Source organism: Neodiprion virginianus, chromosome 2, assembly GCF_021901495.1.
Source record: "Neodiprion virginianus isolate iyNeoVirg1 chromosome 2, iyNeoVirg1.1, whole genome shotgun sequence".
NCBI classification, from domain to species: domain Eukaryota; kingdom Metazoa; phylum Arthropoda; class Insecta; order Hymenoptera; family Diprionidae; genus Neodiprion; species Neodiprion virginianus.
This window is the reverse complement of record NC_060878.1, coordinates 29955881-29978463: the sequence shown is the minus strand read 5'-3', so window position 1 is coordinate 29978463 and position 22583 is coordinate 29955881. Positions and strand designations below refer to the sequence as shown.

Sequence of the window (22583 nt, the reverse complement as noted above, 5' to 3'; positions counted from 1 at the left end):
TTATGTATACCTTATGTATACTTGTTCCGCTCTAGTGTCCAATTAACTAAGGTCGTTTCTAAGATCGAAGATGATTCGTCATCAACTTAAAAATGCCAAAACGGTAACTTATTGGATCAATCTCTGCAATAACACGTTCAACTTATATAAAATCCCCCTTATGGCACAAGCTACTCTGTACTTCGAGGTGCGTAGAAATCCCGTGGTCGTACATCAATCCTATGTATCCCAACCATGGGATAGTAGGAACAGAAATTATTAAATATAAAATCGTGCGAACATAACTGTGATGAGCTCGAACGTGAACCAAACCTGTGATTGAACAAATCCATCGATCTATCTCGAAATATAAAATTCCTCAAAACCGTAATCTGATTTTCAGTACATGTCTTACAGTTCCTGGAGCAACCTGACAATTTTGTAACGTTTTTATCTGCAGGGAAACATGAAGCAGCACATGCTGACTCATAAGATACGCGACATGCCGCCTCATCTGTTCAGCGACTCGAAATCGGCCGGTCAGCAGCAGCATCAACAGCAACAGCAGATCGTACAGGAGCAGGAGACGTCCAGGAGTCCGATGTGTTCCGACGACTCCAGCTTGCCGCCGCCACCTCCACCCCCACCACCTCCACCTCCGCCGATGCCGCCACTCGCCATGGAGTCAGCTGTCCCCGTGAAGAGATCACCGCCAGAAGGTGATTTACCTGCGCCAAAAAGACCGCCCAGTAAGTGGAAAAAACACCCTTCTTCACTTCGAGTTCGCGTTGCGGACGTGACGCGTTCAAAGATGTTACATTGTTTTTGTTTTGTTGGAAAGAAATATAGAGGAAAGGAAAGATGATCGTTATTACCAATTTGTTGAAGCAAGGCTTTAACTAATACACATTTTCATTTCTGCGTACATTTGATTTCAAGTACGATTTATACCGCTTATACTCACTCATTAAAAATCTTTCTTCTTTACCCATTTTCCCGCGTCTAACATCACTGACATACTGACATACATGTATGGCTATACATGTATCATACGTACATATTATACATATAATTTTTGTATACCCAAAGTCCACTTGAGAATGGTATGTTTTAACGAATTTTCCGAAACGATGCCGAGCGACTGCCACGGCAAAGTCCACTACCTTCAGAAAGCTTGGAAGCTGCAGGGTGAGTTTAGCGTCAGTGTGTGTGTTCGCAGGCATGTCCAGCAAGCATTTGTGCCAAGTTTGCAATAAGAACTTCTCATCGTCATCGGCCCTCCAGATCCACATGAGAACACACACCGGTGACAAACCGTTCCGATGCACCGTCTGTCAGAAGGCGTTCACCACCAAGGGAAACCTCAAGGTAGTTTTACCGCTTATACCGCAAACTTTGTTCTATCTAGCTTCGATATTTCTTATAACTTTTCTCCCTCTACTTCTCGCTCTCGAATCTTTTAGCCATATAACACAACGTCTGCTTACATCTTACCAATTGCCGTTGAGTAGAGATTTTACATCCAGACCAATATCCCTTGAAGATCCAAACATGGTTACCCTTGTTGCAGGTTCACATGGGGACCCATATGTGGACGAATGGTGCCTCCCGTCGAGGACGTCGCATGTCGTTGGACCTGCCGCCGCTGCCAATCACTCCGAAAGACTCGGAGTTTCTCCAGCGGAGGCCAGACCTTTTTTACCCATACCTACCCGCACCATTCCTTAACGGTGTTCAGCAAAAGGTTGGTAATCGATTAGACCTTATCAGAATTTAGAAAAAATTTGCGTAAAAGCCTGTCAATACTGAAAGCTGCTTTTACATAACATTAGGGATGTGTTTGAACTTAAGTGAGTAATTATTGAGAATAACGTTAACCATTTCACTCGATGAAATATTTTGTCGTGTTCACGAAACATCAAATTTAGTTTCCTTCCTTTCTGTGGCTTTAGGCTAGCCATGAGCCAGCCCTCAAACCTCCCGTTCTCACACTGCAGGTTCCAAGTTAAGAGAAAAGCAAAATAATCACATCAAATTCGAATTTTTAACTACAAATTCAGGTTGAGGATTAACGATTCAAACGCTCACAGGTACTATAATCCATGAAAATCGAACAATTGTTTTTATTTTGAACTACTGTAATGGATCCACCATTACAAATTTTGTAAGTTTGACCATGGATACGTTGTCGGCGGTCCGAAAAACCTCCGACTACGAATTTCTACCAAAATTCCAATATTTTTAGATTTTTTTCCACGATATTGGATTCACCAGATTTAAATTTTGCAAATCTGACTTTAGATCCGTGATTAGCAACCCGTAAAACCTGGCGATACCAATTTTCATCCAAATCCATTCATCCATTCTCAAAACCTCATCATTTATATTTTGTTTTTTGAAAATTTGTTATGAAAATATTTAAAAAAGTACAGAACCGATCGAAGCCAAAGTCTACTCAGTTCTAAGTTCAGAAAAGCCCCGTCGCTTGAGACCAAAATAATCGAAATCCGGTAATCCGTTTTCGAGATATCGTCGGGCCAAAAAAATGGATCACACACACATTGAAAACTTAACTATTCGTTTTCGGGATGAGGACAATGACTTAATTTTTTCTCTAGACTCAGAGAAACGGGCAGTAAAAAATATCAATGAAGCTCGAACCACATACGTTTCTACAAATCTAATCTCACTTAATGCCTACACTAACTTACAACGAAATCGTACCTCCGAAACCAGAAGCTCTCACTTTACTGAGCAACGTTCCTAAACCATACGATTTCCGGTTTTAGCTGAACGAAATATCCGTGATCCAGAACAGCAACGGTCTGCCGCCGCATCATGGAGGCGCGAGCAAATACGCGGGACTTTTCGGTTCCGTTTACGGGGCGGGATTCCCGTTGGAGAAACAGCCGATGGCACCGACCAACGGGCCCCTGGGGGAGGGTAAATCGTCGTTGCCGACGGGTTCGATGCTGTTTCGAACCCCGTCGCCGTCGCATTCGCCGGGAACGCCGTCATCGAACACGGGCAACCAGAACTCGGCGAGCGTTCCTGCTTGGGGCAGCAGCGTCGTTGGGGGCGGCGGCGGCGGCGGCGGCGGCGGCAGCGAGACGCTTCAGCGCCACTTTGAGAGGGAAGCGCCCTCGAGGTCTGACGACGATTCGACGCCTTCGGCACCGCGGCTTCCACCTCCGCCTCCACCGAGGGGCGAAGGTCTGGCAGCGTGAGCCCTTTCGAACCCGGAGAGCTCGACCCGCGACTGAGAATGAGTGTATTATCCAATTCCGGATGGAATCCGGAACTGGCGAACGAACTCTGCATGCATAACGTCTCGTTGCTCAGAAGTATTTCGCAGAGACTCGCAGCCTCGAGGACCAGGGTTCGAAGTCCCCTGGACTTGAAGCATTCGCGGCTCCCTTATTTTTGGTTTAGTCGGTTTTTGTTTGTTTGTTTTTTTTCTTTTTCTTCCACGCGAATGCTGAGCATACGAACGGCTCGAGTTGACGTTGTAACGATGAAGACACCATGTTCCTATTATCAGACTAGTCTTAAAGTGTAAATTATCGCCCACGAATCATATGCTAGGTCTAGCTTGGCTTAGGACCCTTGAATATTTTCAAAGTTCAGGACCTGTTTAAAAGAAGTGTGTCGTTTTTTTTTTTTTTTTTTTTTTTTTCGTTTTTTCAAATGTTTCCTTGCAATATGCACATGGTCTTTATGTCACGATCTCCATTACCCTCGATGCGAAAGTGTCCCGCATTCGTCGACTTAACGAAGCGTCGTAGTACATTGCGCAGCTCTCTTTAAGAAGTACGACTCGAAAGTCAATGTTCCTCGGTTTACGGCTTTGACGGGATTTAAATTGAACGATTCTCTCCGTCAAGTTATTTTAATAAAATTCGACATATCCCTCTTGTAACAGCTTATAAAAGCTGCATATACCTGCAACGTCGTGAAACCGCAGAGTTGGTGACATGAAGGCCCTGTATGACAGAGACGTTTTATGTGTAAATATAACATTATATACATGTAGCATATAACATAGCGATGCATAACGTATAAAAATAAGGTGTAATCGTATCGTAAACGAGGGTCGGTACCTTGGCGCGGTGCCTAGACTGAGCTACGCCCGGCGAGGACGAGCCGTAAGACAAGTGGCGCCGCGTACGAGGGACCCTCTTTAAGACCGTCCACGAGAGTGATGGTCCCACCTAGGGTAAGTGCAGACATGTCTACGAGACGTATGATTTAATATATAAATACCATGACAAGAGTAACTAAACGGAAAAAAAATCACACGGGCCCACACAAACACACGCACGCACACGCAGACAAATGACACACACGCGCGCGTTGTATATTATTACGACACTGTATAATTATCATATTTTTATTATTATTATTATTATTATTATTGTTGTTGTTATAGGACGAGTAAATTATCAGTTTACCATAATCACGCGCATTCTGTAATCGGCGCAGTGTTTTACCTATTAGGTTATATTATTACTTGTGTGCGTGTGTATGTGCGTTTGGAAGAGAGCGTGCAGAGATAGAGAGAGTGTGAGAGAGAGAGAGAGAGAGAGAGAGTGTGTAAAACGTATCGTGAATCTATAACTGTGAGAAAAATTTAATGATTGAGAATGGATGGCAACGATCTGCGATCATATTATACAACATAGTAGTATAAGATGATGGATATTATTATATCGCGATATGTAAAGGGCAGGGGAATTGCATGAGACATCGGAAAGCGCTGATAATAAGGTTGAGGCGGGCTCGGCGGCACCCCTCGCTGTGATATATATGAGAGGAGCAGCCTGCAATCATTTAAACCAATGTACTTGTAAATTCTGTATTATAGCATTACCATTATCATTATCATTATTATTATTATTATCATTATTGTTGTTGTTGTTGTTATTGTTGTTTTTGTTGTTGTTGTTGTTATTATTTTTATTACCGTTATTATTATTAATTTGAGTGATCGATTAGTTGGAGAGTTCAATTCAGTGTAGAATCTGAAGTACTTCTTTTAATTTAAATATAATAACTCACACAAAGGAAAGAAGTATTACTTTTTGTCTAAACTTGAGACGAAAGAAAAGAACTTGGAACGTGACAATTAGTTCCACTTTTACTTTGAAGACGATTAAGAAAACACGCAATTGATTAGCCCGAATTTAAACCGTATAAAGTATCATCGCATCACATTTCATTAATTAATATCCTATTCTGCGTTATAATAGGCAAGACAAAACTTAAACGGTGGCGTTAACTTACATGTATTATACCATAACCGTGGCGCTATTGCGCAAAAGAATTGGAGTATTATGACACTATTTCTATTAATTATTTATTTTATTCGTCCGGTATAATCACGATATCTAATTATTAGGATGGTTCATTTTTTAGCTTTTTTTTTAAGGTGCCAGTGGAAACACTTATGGCATATACTGCAAAAAAAAAAAAGGTTGTAAAACCTAGTGGAGCGGAGGTAGGAAAATATTTAGAGGTCGCTATCAATTATTGTAATATTTTTTATTTATTTTCATGTACTCACCTTACGGACTTGTTATATATATATTAGTTTATTTTTTTCGTTTCCTGATTCAATTAATCATTGTTCATAAAAATCAGAAATAAAAACTAAATAGGGACATTAAGGTGATGCGATACTTCGGTAACAAAAACGTTTATACAAATTTCTCCGAGACGTTCAATCTTTCGGATCAAAGATGAAAAAAGCCAACTGCGGAATTGTTAGACGCAGTTTGATGTTGATTGGTAAACGATTAATTGGACCACGATGCAAAAAAAAAAACTAATATATACATATATAAGTCCGTAAGGTGTACACATAAAAATAAACAAAAAATATTACAATGATCGGTAGCGATCGCTAAATATTTTCCTACTTCCTCGAGGTTTTACGACAATTTTTTTTTTTCAGTATTTGTCACAAATTTCTCAAGTGGCACCTTAAAAAAAAAGTTAAAAAATAAACCACCTTCATTATCCGTCAATTTTCACAACGTTCGCGTCTGTGCGTATATATAGGTACATGATAATATGATGCGTAGAAATATAATTTCTATGATTACATAATTGTTACGTTGAATTATTTTGTTATTATAAAATATGTTATGTAGCGTACAGAAATTTTTATTAGACTCTATTAAATTGTTATTAATATTTTTTTCTTAATTTTTTTTTTTTCTACTCATTTTACTTCTGCAACATGGTCGGTAAAAAACAAATTGATTCTGGTTTCAGGGTAGTAGTTTTTTTTCTTAATTTATCTGATTTTTCCAAATTGATCTCCATTTCTTACGACTCCTACAATGTAATTTACATGCCATGTGTCAATAGGCATTCTCTGAATTCATCATAATCTACGTTACAAACTATTAACATTCTTTATTTTCTTGTGTGATTTTTCACGGCCACGACACAAATTTCAGCTGTACTATTTTCTCTTCGTATTTATTATTTTTATCTTAGTATCGTTTCGGAGTGTTTTTTTTAACTATAATGCACATTGTTAGAAGATTCATTTGTTCGTTGTTCTTTCGGAAACTAGCAACGCGAAGTGCGTATAATATTTATATTATTTAAAATTTTTGAACCGAATAATTCAACCGTCTGAAAACAAACAATAAAAAAGCTAAGGAGACGGTCGAAAACAATCTCTTATAAAATAACTCCATGTGTCATGAAGTATATAAGAAATTTTTACTCCACTATTACGACGTAATAATAATAATAATGATACTATAGTTTATAATTTTTTTTGTCAAATCACTATATACAATTGATAATCAAATCAAGGGGATATTCAGAACATACTATTGCTCGTGGAATACACTGCTACAGTATTTTCTATTCTTCTCTCTCCATACCTGTGAAGAAAAAGTTTTTATGAAAGCAATTCAGTTCAATACAACCGGCGCAAAAGTGACAAAATTCATTACAGATTTTAGGAAATCGGTGCTGGCACCGATAATCGCGACTTAATTCGACGTTCAAGTCCGGGTGTAAAGTGGATCGGATAATAAAATACGATAATTTATCTAGTGAGAAAATTCTTAATATTTAATTAAATAACGTATTCCACGAGCAATAATATACATATATATATATAATATATATATAATATATATATATATATATATAATAACATTTATCTCTGCGAGCAGCTGGCGTGACAGAAAATCAATTTTTGCCTCAACTTCAAGTTAAAATCTCAGTGACGATCGTTCGAAGGAAAAATCATGAATATAGATTTGAACGAGTGCACTTTCGGCACTCGATTCACGAGCGTAGAATATAGATAATTTGCAAAAATTCCGGAGTCCGTCAGACTGCTGCAATTACAAAAGCATATCGAAAATTTTCTACTTGCAAGAAATAATAGAAAAAATGAAATATAATTAACAAAAGACGAAAAAAAACAAAAAAAAAAAAAACAAGGAAAATCAGAATATATTTATATGTTGGATAATAAGTAATATGACTAACTATAAATAGTCGTATATACGTGAATGAGCCCCTTATAAGATACACAGCACTATATGCATACAAACGCGTACGTAAAGAGGCTAATGATGTTAATTTTAAATTCCGCAAAAATTGTCATTTTTCTTTTCATACAGACAGTGCCACATCATTATACATTGTATATAAGTGTTGATGATAAACAGTTTTACGTCATCGGGGGTAAAGAAAATCCTTCTACATGTCACGATTAAATTCACACTCTTGTGGAAACTGTAGAATTGGAGAACATGTGAAACGGAAAAAAAAAACGAGCATGTAACAACAATTGTAGCAAAGTGAAAAATTTTAACACCCACACACACACACACATCATACACATTTCATACATACCTATCATAATGATACACACATCACAGTCGTCCGCGCGAACAAAGTGAAAAACGATGCGTTTCAGCTAATGATATGCCGTACGATACGTTAATCAGCTGTCTGTCAGTGATTCCAATATTGAAAAAATAAGTCCATCTTCCGCTTTGTTCACACGTGCAATGCGTAACTCGACAGCTGTCTTTGCAAAAACAGTCCTTTGTCTATGTGCAATTAAAGAAAAAAAAAAATGTATTGTATATAAAATAACGATAGATAATTAAGATATGAAATAAGTCATACCTACAGATATATAAATATATACAAGGCGCGTACACCTACGTAAAATACGTTTGGCATAAACATATATAATAGTAACTTAAATAAATAAGCTAGAACGCATTATTATCGATGTAAACGTTGTATAACGTAGCACTATACGTACTGCTATTATATAAGATTTATAAGATATGAGAAAAAAAAACATTCAAAACGAAAAAAAAATATATATATAATTAAATTCTAGAGACGTTTGATATTGCGCATATCGCCGAATCATGCGTGACTATACATTATATATAAGACACCTATAAACGACGCACGCTGCGTAAATCAGTAAATAATATATTTCTGCTGACTCGTACCGACGTTATACGTGCTAGGGATCTAACGACGTTTCAAACAAACGGCTATACGTATAATATCTAATCACGTATATGTATTATAGAATCCGTGAAATTCAGGTGCATGACGAACAATGATCATGATGATGAAAAATGATCGTGGTTCGCGCTCACTGTCCAAAAAAAAAAAAAAAAAAAAAAAAAAATGAGAAAATAATAACAATAACAATAATAATCATTGAAATAATAAAACAGTAATAATAATTATAACGATAATGATGATGATAATGATAATAATAATAATAACAATAATAATAATAATAATAATAATAATATAGTAACGCTTGTGAATGAAATTCGCTTCAAATTTTCTGTACATATTGTATAATCCGTGTATAAATATGATTATATAATTACATATATACATAATACCCTACCATTCTAGCTTATAATTACGTTAACGAATCATTATATCGATATAACTTCAATAATAAACCATTATTATTATGATGGCGAGAAATTCATAATGCTATAATACATTTCTAACCCTTATCAATGAAACAGGGTCCCCTGTGGCACTAAAGTGGCTTAAAGTGATCTTACAAACAAGAAATCGGGATCATGAAGTGATATTATTCGTGAAAGAATTCCATCCAACCAGTGATGTGGTTCAGAGTGTTCCAGGATCAGCCACGCCGAATATTGTTCGAAGAACTATTCAGTTCGAGGTCGCGATAGAGTCAGAATCATGACAGAACCGTGTTAACCTTACTGTAATTGTTCACGTGATAAATCATAAAATGTTGTGATAGAATGCAACGTGTAATGTATTACGTGATTTATCTTATAGACTTGATATAATGTATAAGAAATCACAGAATAAATTACAAAAGCACAAATCATCAGATATACTTAATCAAAAATCATATAGCAACTGCACGTATAGTTTAATATATGATTTTTGATCTGATGAAGATCTGACATGTATATGATATCTGATCATTCGTGCTTTTGAAGTTTATTATGTGATATGTTATTTATCGAATTTATAAAACAAAGCGTATTGTAATAAATTACAGGCTGAATTCTCCCGTAACATTTTACGATTTGTCGCATGAGCATTTTTCAGTAAGGAATGCAATTAGCTTGAAAGCTTGATTAAACCGCGTACTGACTGTATCAGAAATTGTGGTTTGCTCGTGTGTGCGAATGGTTCAAGTTGAAGCGTAACGTGGCTTTAAACTCGGCTCTATGTCATTAATTAAAATCGTTGTACCAATTTGAAAAGAAGACTAATATTGTAAGAGTCTTGTTTTTCTCTGTCATAGGTATGTCATCACTGAAGTTTACGTTACATCAGCATTTTTAAACGTTCTTTCAAGCATTGCCGCAGAAGTGTAAAATGTATCCGTAAGCCATAACATTGCTCTGATTATACGGTCACCTGCATACTGTGAGCCGTCGCTATTCGGACTATTTTAAACTTTGGTCGATTATTCTTCGCCAAATAAAACTTATCAACTTCGCAGCTTGCTTTTCAATCCGTTTACTGCTATATGAGAAAAAAAAAAAAACGCGGAGTCCCGGCGATTACACTGCGTGTTGTGATTGAAGACCCAGTTTCATACTCCACCGAGCAGTTTGGAATATAGCCATAACTGCACTCTTCGTGACAAGTTTTACGTTTGATAAAGAATTTGAAAATGCCTGCATGATATGAATCGTGGAAGCTTTCGTTCGTGCATACAGTACGTCACACGGAGGAAAAGGAATTCGTGAACCAAAAAAATAGATTTTGATGGGGTCCATTCACTTCAATCTGGTATCCCTTATTTTTACTAAATACGATGACTTCAATTTAAAAATTTCGATTCAGTTACGCTAAAGCACAAATGCTGCACCGTCAGACGGGAAGTTGATAAGCAGTATGAAACACGCGGTGCTTATGGCCAGTGCACGATTTGCTGTGGTAGATTCTACGCCGTAATTGTGGTAGAGATTGGCTACTGGCTGGAGCGGTGTATCAGCTCGGCAGTTAAACTGCGTTTCAGAAGCTGATACAAACTGTAGTCGGTAGTGTTGCCAACGGACCATCAGCGCTCGCAGTTGAAACCACGAAGGTTTTCAAATCACGTTTCATTCGGTTTACGATCTGGAAACGAGGACAAGGGAATAAAAAGAAGTGCTATCAGAGCTATTCAATTTTGACTGCCTTCGATAACCACGGTGTAATTTGGGTCTCGGGTAAGGATAGATAAGAAATACTTTCTACACACTGTAATACATATTTTAATAGTCTGCACGAAATCACGGAAAATGTTTGCACGATTTTCGTAAAATAGATACGTGATGTCAAATTGCGGTTCATTGCTGAGTATATCAGTCCGCTGAAAAAACAACTCGACAACTCGGATTTAAGCTTATCGAGATATGCCAGGACCTGCGAAATTTAAGTTTCGCTTCTTTTCTTTTTCTTACATCTCCTAGATCATTGTCACATCTACAATAATTCATCCCGCTTTAAAATTACGACAAAGTTGTTATCGGAGTCTAAGGTATTAATCTGAATTATATATTCGGCCGGACCTTGCAGGGTATAATTAACTTCCGTCTCAACTTTCATCTGGGAACCAATGCCAAATTTTGTTATGACCGAAAACGCGAGTGATCCATGTTCGAAAGGATCCGTATGATTAGTTGACTTATGTGACAAACAGGAGTAACACGGCCTTAGTTACATTTGAGTTTCGCATTAAACACCGTTTCTCGGAATACCAGAAACATCGATGAAATCATTTAAGATTTAACCATTTCTGCTTTACCGATCGCTCGATCGTTAAGAATTTTTTTATTGTAATTACACAAAAATGAACAGATAACTATTTTGTCCGAAAAAGTTCGAAAATGAAAAATGCGAGTTACTCATCATCTTGCATAAATTTACGTTTGCCCATTTTATCGTAGCAAACGCGACCACTGGCACTCTCAGTCGTAACTTGATTATTTATGAAAAAACTCTCGCCTTCAGAACCGTTTGGCAAAGCTGCATACGTACGAAAATCGGTACTTAAACGAAAAAGCAAAGTTTTTGATCGATCGGGCCCACCGCGACCTGCATGATGGATTTAAATAGACTCCCGATTTGCGCAATTGGTTTAAGTATTGGAAAAACTGTTTTCGAGATATCGAATGAACGTTTGGCTCGCGTTATCACGCAGGCGGGGAATTTCCTGGAAACTGGAATGCGCGCGCGCGTATTTAACATCGACCGATCCATCCCCGTGCCAAAAGCTCATACCTATCCTGCTAGTCCGGGTTGTCGTGTCGCCGTGTTCACCGGGTTCAACCCCTCGGCAGTGAGTGAGTGAACGTTCCTAGTGACGTTCCCTTTCATCCTTGAGATAATGCAGAGGGGCCGATCGTAATATCGCGTGGAAAAGCTGTATCACCCCCGAGAAGATGGTCCAGGCCATCCGAATGACGGACAATAGAATATAATTTTTCGCAAAAATATTCTGCGAGGTGCGAACGAGGTACAACCCAAAAATGCAATTGCAATTGCCGGTGAAATCTCATCCCTCGTAGATTCTTGTGTGAATTTATTCATGCCTTTTTCGTCTTCAAAAAAAATTTGCAAACGGATGTACGAATATAGTTTGTGATTTCTGTTTCTCGTTTTTCTTTTCTTTTCTTTTTTTTTCTTTTTTTTTTTCTCGTCGCAAATTTCTTTTATTTGAAATCAATTCAATTCGATACCAAGACAGACAGATTAAAGATAAACTGCTTTTAACTCTGAATCTGTGAGATGTTATTGTTTTTCATAAAGAAATTTCTATCTCGTGAAACGGCATTTCAATGATGTATGTGCTTCGGTCGATTTCGATTGGAATAAAATCGTGATTCCATGACAAATAGGTTTATCATTTATAGAGTTCTTCTATAATTAAAAACGTAGTTTTCAAACTCAAGTAAGGAGTGTTCTGGGCGGCATGCAAGAATCGAACATCGATAGGTACTACGCAAAATTTGTTTTTGCGAAACATGGAAAATTGTATATTTTTTCCAAGCACATTGAAATCAAGTATCTTTTTCTTTTTCTTGCTGAATTATTATTCTAACGAGTATAATTAGATTGAATAGCAAGTACTTGTTGTTACGTAATTCTTCGATATTCTAACGAAAATTTTTGTATTAAGAAAACGAAGATCTTAGTCGTTGTAGATATTGGCTGGTAATCAGCTGGTTCACAAGCTACAGTGATTTCGATCTCGGTAGAATTAGCAATATAGCGCGTTCGCATGTCGTGTTCACGGGGTTTCAAGCAGTAGAGTCCTGTGCCAGTAATAATTATTGCGTACGTTTCTGATTCTAACAATGATTTTCAAACGAACCAATGCTCTAAATATTGTTCATCATCTTGCAGAAAACGAAGTCGTTTAACCAGAATACACAATTTATTTCTGCACTAAAAGTTGATTTCGGTAATAAATATGCACTAACAATAAAGCAAAGACTAAAAAATTTGTAAAAAGCAAGTAAGCATTATTCAGATGTAAAAAAGTACAATGTTCATCGCTCGGTGTTTGAAGAGTAGAAATATTTACTCTATAAATTGAAACGTTTGATAGCTGGGAACATTTTCATTTTCGAGTTTAACCATATTATTATGAACAGCTTATTCAAAAATATAACAAATTCCAACCCATAGTTGTTTTAATCGGGAACATATATATTTTTCAACTAAAGCTATAAATTTCATATAGCAAAATAATTAATTTATTTGGTTTCAAAATAACAAAATTATTATTTTACTTGAAATGAGCAATTTTTCTTAAACAGAAATAATGTCCTCTTTAAATGTTAACACTTTGAAGTACGTTCGACATTTGACTGATGACAATTTTTTCTAGGAACGAGCAATCCGGGAATCCGAATCCGTAGTTAAAGAGGAGACATATTTGATAAAACTATTTGACCTGCAAAAAATTTTGCTGAACATCGCTAAGGACAAGGATATTTATCACCGATTGACAATTTCAATCCGCAATTGGGAGATGCAGTTCCTTGGTGATAATGCATTTAATACTACATTCAGTTCCAATTAACGGTCAGTGATTGAACCGATCAACGTTACAGCCTTCGAACCTAGACTAGCTCCGCTCCATGTTCAATAGCATGATATTTTCGGAGCCATAATTCAAATGAGTATAACAATGCGCGCTGCTGCATGTATCGCCCTGTCTGCTAACCATTACTATTCATCGATTCTCAAAGTCAAGACGAAATGGACGGTAGTAATCAGTACAATAAGGAGGTAGGTGTACGTCCAGTATTCCTGCAGGGTCAGGCAATCATTCTGGTAACACATTTTGAAACGAGTTCACATAGAGTGCGTTTGAACTTATTAAACAACTTTTGTTATCATTTTTTCAAGTTGTTTAGTATTTTAGTAACATTTAGTATATATATATATATAAGAAAATGTAAAGATCCTCAACGTAGAAAAATATTGTATACGATGAATTGAAAGGCCGTGGATATAACGGATATTAGATATTCATATAATATTATACGATATACAATTCGACCGAATAGACACGCGCGAATTGCAATTAATTGAAAGCATACGAGTACACTAAGCAATAAGTTTTAATGTTCCATGTTCGCACGAAATTTTTATTCGTCTTCTTTTCCTCTGCACCACTAGGTACTGTCAAGCTATAATGGAACCGTGGAAACAGAGCAACGCCGCAGACTTCTTAGGGACATGGACCAGGACGAAAATGGTTATATACTCAATGAAATCAATGATAAGAGAGGAAATTCTCGTCTCCGGAAATGGCTTATCGGTGTACTCATTTGCCTCTGTGCTTCCCTTGTGATAGTCAACAGTTTTACATATAGACAATTCACCTTGTCTCGTTCCACACCGCGCTCTCACAATCTGTTACGAGGTAGGTGGCATTAGTAATTTGAAGAAAGCAACGGATGTTTCGACAAATTATCGGGAAGAACAAAGCCGAAAACTCTTACCGACTGACAGATCAACTCATAATTAGTCATAGTTTACGATTATAGTATTTTCCATGAACTGTTCTAGTTTATTCCCATTTTCGTAGAGAATGAGATCGAGGTGGATAATAGCGAAACGGATGTGCCGGCGGGTCCGGTTCTCGGTTTCGTCGTGAAGACATCGGGCTGCCGAATTCCATCATTCGAGGTGATGGACGATAGTATCAAGCGGTACTTCCAGGGTACGACGGAGTTCCAGTGTGATGCCGGTACTCACCTACCCCTGGTGAACTCGAACCTTACCTCGCTGTTCGTGGACCCGAAAGCGAAAGCGCATTTCTACAAAGATCTCGAACCCGCGAAGTGCTGCTGGAGTAGATTTTGGAGAACGAACGGTAGTGACAACAGTATTAGGTACGTGGCAAGCGAGTGAATCTGCAGAGTCGGTTACTGCATGCTAAGATCCTTGGTTTCTTCTTCCAGCTTCGAATCAACGTGCCAAAACTTTGTTAACTCAACCAGGATCAAGGACGGGGAGTTCGTCCAGGTCAAGTGCGAGAGAAAAGGAAAAGAAGTGTACAAGGACTATCATGCGTTTGTGCCGCGTAAGGAGTTAGTCGAAAACAGGTGCGGTTCTTCACCCGCTCCCGGACCGGAGTCTGGCCGTCTCAGTGTCCTCATCCTCGGGTTGGACTCGGTTTCGAGGCTCAATTTTCACCGGACAATGCCGAGGACCGTTGAGGCGCTGCAGGGTCTTGGGGCGGTGGAGATGATGGGATACAACAAGGTCGGCGACAACACCTTTCCCAACTTGGTACCCGTGCTGACCGGGTTGTCCGAAGAGGAGCTGACCATCGCGTGCTGGACGACGAAGAAGAAGCCGTTCGACGACTGCCCTTTCATATGGAGCAACTTCAGCGCCGCAGGGTACCGCACTGTTCTCGGCGAAGACGCCTGCAGTATGACAGTATTCAACTACCTGAAGTCCGGATTCAGGAACCAGCCAACGGACTACTATTTACGACCGTATTGCATAGCGACCGAGAACGGAATCGGCAACACGCACAAGCTGAACGCGGACCTGTGCGTGGGCACAAGAAAGACCTTCGATAATCTGTTGGCTTACTCTCGGAAGGTCGCGAGGGAGTTCGCGAGGGACTCGTACTTCGCTTTGTTCTGGCAGGCGAGCTTGACCCACGACTTTATCACCTATTCTAAATTAGGCGACGAGTCCTACCGACGGTTCATCGACCAAGCAGCCGACGAAGGTCTCCTCGAACGCACCGCCCTGATCGTAATGAGCGACCACGGCATCAGGTGGGGCAGCTTTCGGCAGACTTATCAGGGCTACGTGGAGGAGAGGCTTCCCTTCGTGTTTACCGTCTTACCGAGATGGTGGAGAGAGAAATTTCCTATCGCTTGGGCCAACTTCAGACGAAACTCACGGAGCCTTACGACGCCGTTTGACCTCCACGAGACCCTCCAGCACATCATGAGGCCGGAGGAACTCGAGGAAGGTAAGCTCAAGGAAAGGTCAAGGCGAATATTGGGGGAGAGGAACACACCCCGCGGTCTCAGCTGGTTTCTTCCTATTCCTGATCACCGGAATTGCTCGATGGCCGGTATTACTGGCCAATGGTGCATGTGCCATCTTAGCGAGAGTACTTCGACTACTGACCCCGTGGTCCAGCAGGCAGTTGGCTTTTTGGTCGATGAATTGAACCGCCTGCTGCGAAGCTACCCTCAGTGCGCGGTTTTGAAGCTCAAGTCTATTTTGAACTCTAAAGTATGGGCTGCCCAGTCTCATAAATCGGACAAAGCTGCTCCGACGACTGATTACTCCGTTACGATTCAGACCCAGCCTGGTGACGCGATTTTTGAGGCCTCTGTTCGACATCGTGCTCAAGACTCGAACCAAACCCTCGTCGGATCTATCAGCCGATTGAACCTTTACGGTAAACAGAGCGCCTGCGTTGATGACTTTAAAATGCGTCTGTACTGTTTCTGTCCGTGATTATGAACCCCGCACATCACACATATCTCATGGATATTATATACTTTTGATATTTTATAGTATTTTAAATAAATATTATACAATGTTGAGCCGTTATTTCACGATTACGTATTTGAATTCGGGTTTCGCTCGAAGAGTGAACCCGACTATCTGGGAACAAGTTCAAATACCCGACCTACGCATCTTTGTTTTTGAAACTGTGATACAGAATTAATTTTAATTAGATACAAATGTTGACGTGTAGTAGCGTATCTCAGCTGGAAAGTTTGCCAAAGTTGTGTGGAAAACATGTTTTTACTTTTTAGTTTACTTTACGCCGAATTTAAACACCGGGATAAAATCAACATGGCCGCCGTTGACACGCTTTAAATTTTGCTATGACTGTAGGATCATTTTAGGTACAAAAAAGACACCAGGTGCTACTTCATGCCTGTCGAAATGATGGCAACAGTATTTTAGTTATATTTCTTGTATTATTTCCAGTATTCCACCGATAAGCGCTTATAAACTGGGGATTTTTTGTCGGGTTTTCGGAGTTTTTTGAAAAATGTCAACAATCGTGAGTTGGTTGATATATTTCGTTTTGTACGCCTCTTGGCGCGACTTATGTTCTGCCAATAATTACAAGAGTTTGAAGTGTCATTCGAAAATCGTTGTATCGATTTGACTCGACCAAGAGAGGGGAGCAATTTGTTTTCTGATAATAATCGACGAGGGAATAGCATGTGGCTGCAGTCGTACAAGGTATGAATAAATAAATACTGCATTATTGATTTTTCACTTACTGTATAACTTGTGAACATCATCATGCATTGCATATATTAATAGTTGTACATTATTAATGCAAAAATTTTCTTAATTCTATGCGTCGCAATAATTTCTGCGCATCCTATTGGCCATTCACACATCAGTAATCATAATGATACTAATAATAACTTATAAATTACACATCATCCGTTCGGTTCTTGTTCAGTAGAATAAAGATAATGAAATACATTGCGTAAGGCAGTCATTATAAATTTTCTATCTCATGTTATTTGAAGAGAATTAGAAGAAATCTTTATAGCCGGCTAGGATGCTGCGACGTGTGCTCCATGTATTTTTACGTTCAAAAAACATCCGTATAATTGAAACAAGACGCAGCATCATAACATGCAACATTTTCAATTAACTGTTTGTCAAACATACAAAATTATCGAATCTAATAATGAATTAACTATTTTTGTTTACATATGAATGTCAATCTTTAAACAACTTGGCGGAAATTGAACGAGTTGTAGTCGGAAATCGTAAACTATTGAGCCCTTCTTAAATAACGCCGACGGATCATTCGTTGGCGCACAATTCATGATGTTGCCTGCTACGTTATTCTTTTTCATTATTGATAATTCTCTTAATTGTTGATTTAATTTTTTTCACTAATACCCTCTTAGTCCATTGTACACTTTGTTTACAGAACCTTGCCGCAGGAGCTTCTTGATATCTGTAAGTAGAATTAGATAATTATACACTACACTAATACAATCCTTGCATGCATTATAAAACCATAGATTATCGAAATGGGAGGTACAGAAAACAAAGTAAGTCATAACGAAGATTTTTACCTTCTTTTTCGGTTTCCGAAAATTCGGATTTTGGGAACTCTACGTTAAACGTGATGTACAAAGTACCATGGAGGTTGTTATTTTCATAATTGGGCATGCCCTCGCCCTTCTTTCGGATCCTAGCTCCTGGCCAAGTTATTTTATCCCTCTGTATGGTGACTTTGTGCCCATCTAGGTGATCGATCTCCATAGTGAACCCTATCAAAGCGTCCTGCAGAGATATAGTCACATTGGCATAAAGATCATCTTGAACTCTTTCGAAAACGGGATGCGGTTGGGTGCGTATTCTGGAAATTTAACAAAGTTTTCACATTAATACAGAAAGGCTACTCCCTGTTTGAATGGTAATCAACAGTAACATGCAGTTCTCATTGCAAACACAGGCCACCTGTCCTTTTTTGACCTTACTTGATTATTAAATCTCCGGGATCTCCATCCAAATGCGGTTCCCCTTCGGCAGTGAATCTCGTTTCCTGTCCATCCACCATCCCCGGTTCCACTTCGACTTCCAGTGTCCTTTCTTCGTTTACTAATCTGACGTTCGGACATTCGTCGCAAACTGTTTGCTGCATCATCTGGAATCTACCTGGGCCTAGATTTCGTGTTACCATTTCTTGCCTGCAGTTACACTTTCGCGTTCCCGCGGCAGCTTTCATTACTGGCTTGTTCCTTGTTATCTGCATGATCCAAAAAAACTAGATTAGAACTGCCTTCAAATCACATGCCTTCAACTCTACTAATTTTCAGATGACCATAATAAATTAGAGGCCTAATTATTGCGAAACAAGCTATAACATTCATAACCAGATTCGCCAAATTAATAACATTACTACAAAATTAGCATGATTTTGAAGCGTGACAGTATGAAACTAAGACCACGAAGTATAATTATTATTTGAAAAATGACGTTAAAATACTTTTTAAATTAGAATTGATCGAAATTATTATCAGTGATTTCACCAGACAGCCTGGAATGAAACTAATTCAATCAAAACACGAATAGTTTGAGCTAAGTAATATCGAACCTCTATAAAGTTTCCGCTATAAAGTTCTTCCAACGTCACTGGCAGTTCCATGACAATGTTTGCTCCCTTGGGGGTTTCATGTTGGTGCTGTGAATCACCGCCAAAATGAAATCCAAAGTCACCAAAGAAGCTGGCAAAGGGATCGGCATTGTTCATCATGCCATCTTTTTTCAGACACTCCTCACCACACCTATCGTACATTTCTCTTTTTTCTGTGTCAGAGAGAACTTCGTAGGCAGCCCCCAAGTCCTGGAACTTTTGTGATGAGTCCGGATCATCCTTGTTCTTATCCGGGTGCAATTCCTTGGCCAATCTTCTGTACGCCTTTTTTATCGTATGGGTATTTGCATTTCGTGATACCCCGAGGATGGAGTAGAAGTCCCTCCTTTAAATGATTTTCACATACACGTCAACGATTTATTTTAATAAAAAGATTCGAGGTTATGTATTGGACTGCTCTCTTTTTAATAGCATAATACAAGCATTTGTGACTTAATGATTGATCGTTTTTGGTTTAGATACGATTTCGGTTTATATGATAAAATTAGACTCACCCGGCCAGTACAAATAGAACGCATAGAATTAAATTGACTAGAAATATCCTGGTTAATTGTGCCGCTGCCATCCTAGCAGACGTTTAGCTATCACCATACGTAGCGTCATGTATAAGTGCATCCACATCCAACTCTGGTCGTGGTTCTCTGTGATTGGCTTGACGCGATTTGACATAAACAAAAAAAAATCCGATAGATAAGAAACTTCGTCACCATCATCACTCCGTGGTGTTTCATTGTTTGGTATTTGAGCTGCCTGACGGCCTATAATAAAAAGTGAAGTGAATTACGTACTTTTTGAATAAATCTTATATTCTAATTTCGAATAATTTTACTTTTTGTTCTACGTGTTGACGTAGTTTTCATTAAGCTGGCTACCCTCTTTCATTTCGCCATAAAATACGTCGATCGGCTTATAATTAGCGTACCAGTTACCAACGGTAGATGGTGAGTCTTATCCCGGAATTATATTTACGAACACACCCCAAATGCCGTGGGTTTCCCCTTTTTATTTTCTAATAATGTATATTGATACATCCTCGTACATGCCAGTTTAAAGGGGTGTCATTTGACGCAGATATAAAAAGATGGCATGAATTCTACGAATTTACTATAGCAATTTCGTAGAATCCATGCCATTTCTATATTTCTGCGTCTAAAGAAAACACACTGGACTGTCTTTGTTCAGGATTGCGTATAGAATGGAACTGTTGAGCCCTTTTACGCGTTTGACATACGTGGACTTGGATATTTAGAGATAATATATACGTCGACGTCGAAAGCGACCAGGGCACCCCTTTAGGTGAGATCGGTACGTATGCTCTCTGCGTATTTTCAGCGGCTGATAATTTACGCAACGGTTGCTATCCCCTCTCTTGACCGATGAGTTCCAAACGTTTCAAAGTAGGGATAAGATTACTAGTAAAAGATTAATCCAGTAAGTCTATAAGCTTTTGAGTATAAGAGCACATTGTAATTCAGTAGAACGGAAACATACCTGGTATCTGATCTCGTTTCAAAATGCCACTGCGAGGAATCAAAGTTATCGAACTAGCCGGACTCGCACCAGTACCTTTTTGTGGCATGATATTATCAAATTTTGGGGCATCAGTGGTCAGAGTAGACAGAGTAAGAATTTTAATAAACTATAGTATTCAGACTATGTATTGAGAACATCAAAAGTTCAAGAGAATTGACATTATTTTTAATGAATAAATCATCTGCATTCATTATAGGCTTCCAGTGAAGTGCCAAATATTGCTATTGATTTCTTGGGCAATGGAAAACGTTCTGTAGGATTAAATCTCAAGTCTAAAGAGGGTACTGATATACTGAAAAAGATGTCTCAACAGAGCGATGTTATTCTTGATCCATTCCGACCAGGCACTATGGAAAAACTGGGACTAGGTCCAGACACTCTAATGCTAAAAAACAAGAGACTCATCTACGCAAGGCTAAGTGGATTTGGACAAACTGGTCCATATGCCAAGATGGCTGGGCACGATATAAATTATGTCGGTTTATCTGGTAAGACAATCGCAAATCTTCAGAGTATTTTGATATGATTTAATATCTATCGCTATAAAATAATGACTAGTAAAGCTGTTACACAGGTCTGCTTTCGCTCTTCGGTAGACACCATGAGAAACCAACTCCACCTGTAAATCTTACTGCAGACTTCGGCGGTGGCGGCTTGACCTGTGCTTTCGGCATAGTCCTTGCATTGCTGGAACGAACGCGGAGTAATGAGGGTCAAGTAATTGATGTTTCTATGGTTGAGGGTTCAGCATACTTGGGGAGCTGGTTATACCGCTCGCAAGGACTTGCCGGGCTATGGGGACAACCCAGAGGAAAAAATTTGTAGGGAAAATTGGGATAGATTATCATTCAAAAGACAACAAGTGTTGATTTGTTTTCATATTTTTAATTGGTTACTTCAGGTTGGATGGAGGAGCTCACTTTTATGATACATACGAAACAAGGGATGGACAATTCATGGCTGTCGGTGCCCTTGAGCCTCAATTCTATGCAGTTTTGTTAGAGAAACTAGGTCTTTCAGGAGACGACTTGCCCCAGTTTGGAGACTTTGAGGAAAGTCGATCACGACTGGCCAAGATATTCAAGGAAAAGACACAGGATGAATGGTGCACGGTATTTGAAGGCACGGATGCTTGTGTTACACCTGTGCTGTCACTAGAATCTGCACCTCTCAATCCACAAAATGAGGCTAGATGCAGTTTTCAAAAATCCAAATCAGGAGACATCATACCGAGTCCTGCGCCACGGCTGTCACGGACCCCTGGCTGTGATCGGACCGCAGATAAGCTTAGTCCTGCTACAGGTCAAAATAGCATTGATATCCTACTAGAATATGGATTCACAACAGATCAAATACAGAAATATGTTCAACAGGGTATAATTTATCAAAAGGATTTATCAACTAAACTGTAAATGTATTCGATATAATGTATGCAAACCATGAACAAACTTAGCCATTACACCTTTTTTTTAAGCAGATTAATTTCAAGTTCTAATGGCAGGGACTAATGTATATAATGACAGAGGCATTATCAGGAATGTACTTATTGCACTGGCCACATTTTCATCTTTATTTGATAGTAATGTTTAAACAAAAATGAAAATTTATCAAGTGTAATTAATAGTGTATTCTGAGTGAAATCGTTTTAATTATACGTGATCACGTTTCAATTATACCGGTCCAATCGAATGGTCAGATGCTTGAAGAAAATATTGATTACTCTTATTGTTATCCTAGTGCGGGGATTTGTTTAAATATATTTTTATACTGTAAAAATAAGCATATAATATAAATTCTAATATATGAAATATTGTTGAGCTACATTACACATTCGCATTGAATTCTTATCAACGTAACTGCTTCAGCA

General features: G+C 38.6%; 4 protein-coding genes across 14 annotated transcripts in view; 3 read left to right on the top strand and 1 right to left on the bottom strand.

The window, feature by feature from the left end:
• LOC124297678 (homeotic protein spalt-major-like) overlaps window positions 1–4366 on the top strand; it is a 59335-nt gene extending 54969 nt beyond the window's left edge. The window contains exons 4-7 of the mRNA XM_046748950.1: window positions 440–728; window positions 1199–1347; window positions 1550–1723; window positions 2769–4366. Of these exons, the coding sequence (XP_046604906.1) occupies window positions 440–728; window positions 1199–1347; window positions 1550–1723; window positions 2769–3206 (1050 nt within the window). The 3' untranslated portion in view covers window positions 3207–4366. The remainder of the gene's footprint in view (window positions 1–439; window positions 729–1198; window positions 1348–1549; window positions 1724–2768) is intronic.
• A 6107-nt stretch (window positions 4367–10473) lies between these two features.
• On the top strand, window positions 10474–16590 carry LOC124299207 (uncharacterized). 5 transcript variants are annotated; one of them, XM_046752221.1, is made up of 5 exons: window positions 10474–10712; window positions 13379–13782; window positions 14176–14422; window positions 14588–14894; window positions 14964–16590. In XM_046752221.1, the coding sequence occupies exons 2-5, from the start codon at window positions 13753–13755 to the stop codon at window positions 16492–16494; spliced, it is 2115 nt and encodes a 704-aa protein (XP_046608177.1). In that variant the 5' UTR covers window positions 10474–10712; window positions 13379–13752; the 3' UTR covers window positions 16495–16590. The 5 variants fall into 5 exon arrangements, with proteins under 5 accessions (XP_046608177.1, XP_046608181.1, XP_046608180.1 ...); XM_046752224.1 differs by having other exon boundaries at window positions 10475–10712; window positions 13379–13535; XM_046752222.1 differs by lacking the exon at window positions 10474–10712 and adding an exon at window positions 11768–11990.
• Window positions 16591–17263: 673 nt separating this feature from the next.
• On the bottom strand, window positions 17264–19838 carry LOC124299211 (dnaJ homolog shv). Its single transcript, XM_046752243.1, has 5 exons — window positions 19678–19838; window positions 19124–19508; window positions 18507–18775; window positions 18099–18385; window positions 17264–17977 (listed from the first exon to the last, which is right to left on the bottom strand). The coding sequence occupies exons 1-5, from the start codon at window positions 19746–19748 to the stop codon at window positions 17913–17915; spliced, it is 1077 nt and encodes a 358-aa protein (XP_046608199.1). The 5' UTR covers window positions 19749–19838; the 3' UTR covers window positions 17264–17912.
• Window positions 19839–19888: 50 nt separating this feature from the next.
• Window positions 19889–22542, top strand: LOC124299209 (alpha-methylacyl-CoA racemase). Of its 7 annotated transcripts, none has more exons than XM_046752236.1 (6): window positions 19889–20124; window positions 20366–20488; window positions 20662–20805; window positions 20913–21204; window positions 21291–21537; window positions 21618–22542. In XM_046752236.1, the coding sequence occupies exons 3-6, from the start codon at window positions 20698–20700 to the stop codon at window positions 22126–22128; spliced, it is 1158 nt and encodes a 385-aa protein (XP_046608192.1). In that variant the 5' UTR covers window positions 19889–20124; window positions 20366–20488; window positions 20662–20697; the 3' UTR covers window positions 22129–22542. The 7 variants fall into 7 exon arrangements, with proteins under 7 accessions (XP_046608192.1, XP_046608191.1, XP_046608195.1 ...); XM_046752235.1 differs by having other exon boundaries at window positions 20659–20805; XM_046752239.1 differs by lacking the exon at window positions 20366–20488.
• The last annotated feature ends 41 nt before the right edge of the window (window positions 22543–22583 follow it).

What these genes read in the sequence shown, in the direction of transcription:
- LOC124299209 (XM_046752239.1), top strand. Translation starts at nt 20,698, where the DNA reads ATGCCACTGCGAGGAATCAAAGTTATCGAACTAGCCGGACTCGCACCA. An exon ending in AAATTATGTCGGTTTATCTG is followed by an intron (nt 21,205 to 21,290) that starts GTAAGACAATCG and finishes GCTGTTACACAG; the next exon opens with GTCTGCTTTCGCTCTTCGGT. An exon ending in CAACCCAGAGGAAAAAATTT is followed by an intron (nt 21,538 to 21,617) that starts GTAGGGAAAATT and finishes TGGTTACTTCAG; the next exon opens with GTTGGATGGAGGAGCTCACT.
- LOC124299211 (XM_046752243.1), bottom strand. Translation starts at nt 19,748, where the DNA reads ATGGCAGCGGCACAATTAACCAGGATATTTCTAGTCAATTTAATTCTA. An exon ending in GTTCTATTTGTACTGGCCGG is followed by an intron (nt 19,509 to 19,677) that starts GTGAGTCTAATT and finishes AATCATTTAAAG; the next exon opens with GAGGGACTTCTACTCCATCC. An exon ending in ATAGCGGAAACTTTATAGAG is followed by an intron (nt 18,776 to 19,123) that starts GTTCGATATTAC and finishes TGGATCATGCAG; the next exon opens with ATAACAAGGAACAAGCCAGT.
- LOC124299207 (XM_046752221.1), top strand. Translation starts at nt 13,753, where the DNA reads ATGGACGGTAGTAATCAGTACAATAAGGAG. An exon ending in GTAATCAGTACAATAAGGAG is followed by an intron (nt 13,783 to 14,175) that starts GTAGGTGTACGT and finishes CTGCACCACTAG; the next exon opens with GTACTGTCAAGCTATAATGG. An exon ending in GGTAGTGACAACAGTATTAG is followed by an intron (nt 14,895 to 14,963) that starts GTACGTGGCAAG and finishes TTCTTCTTCCAG; the next exon opens with CTTCGAATCAACGTGCCAAA.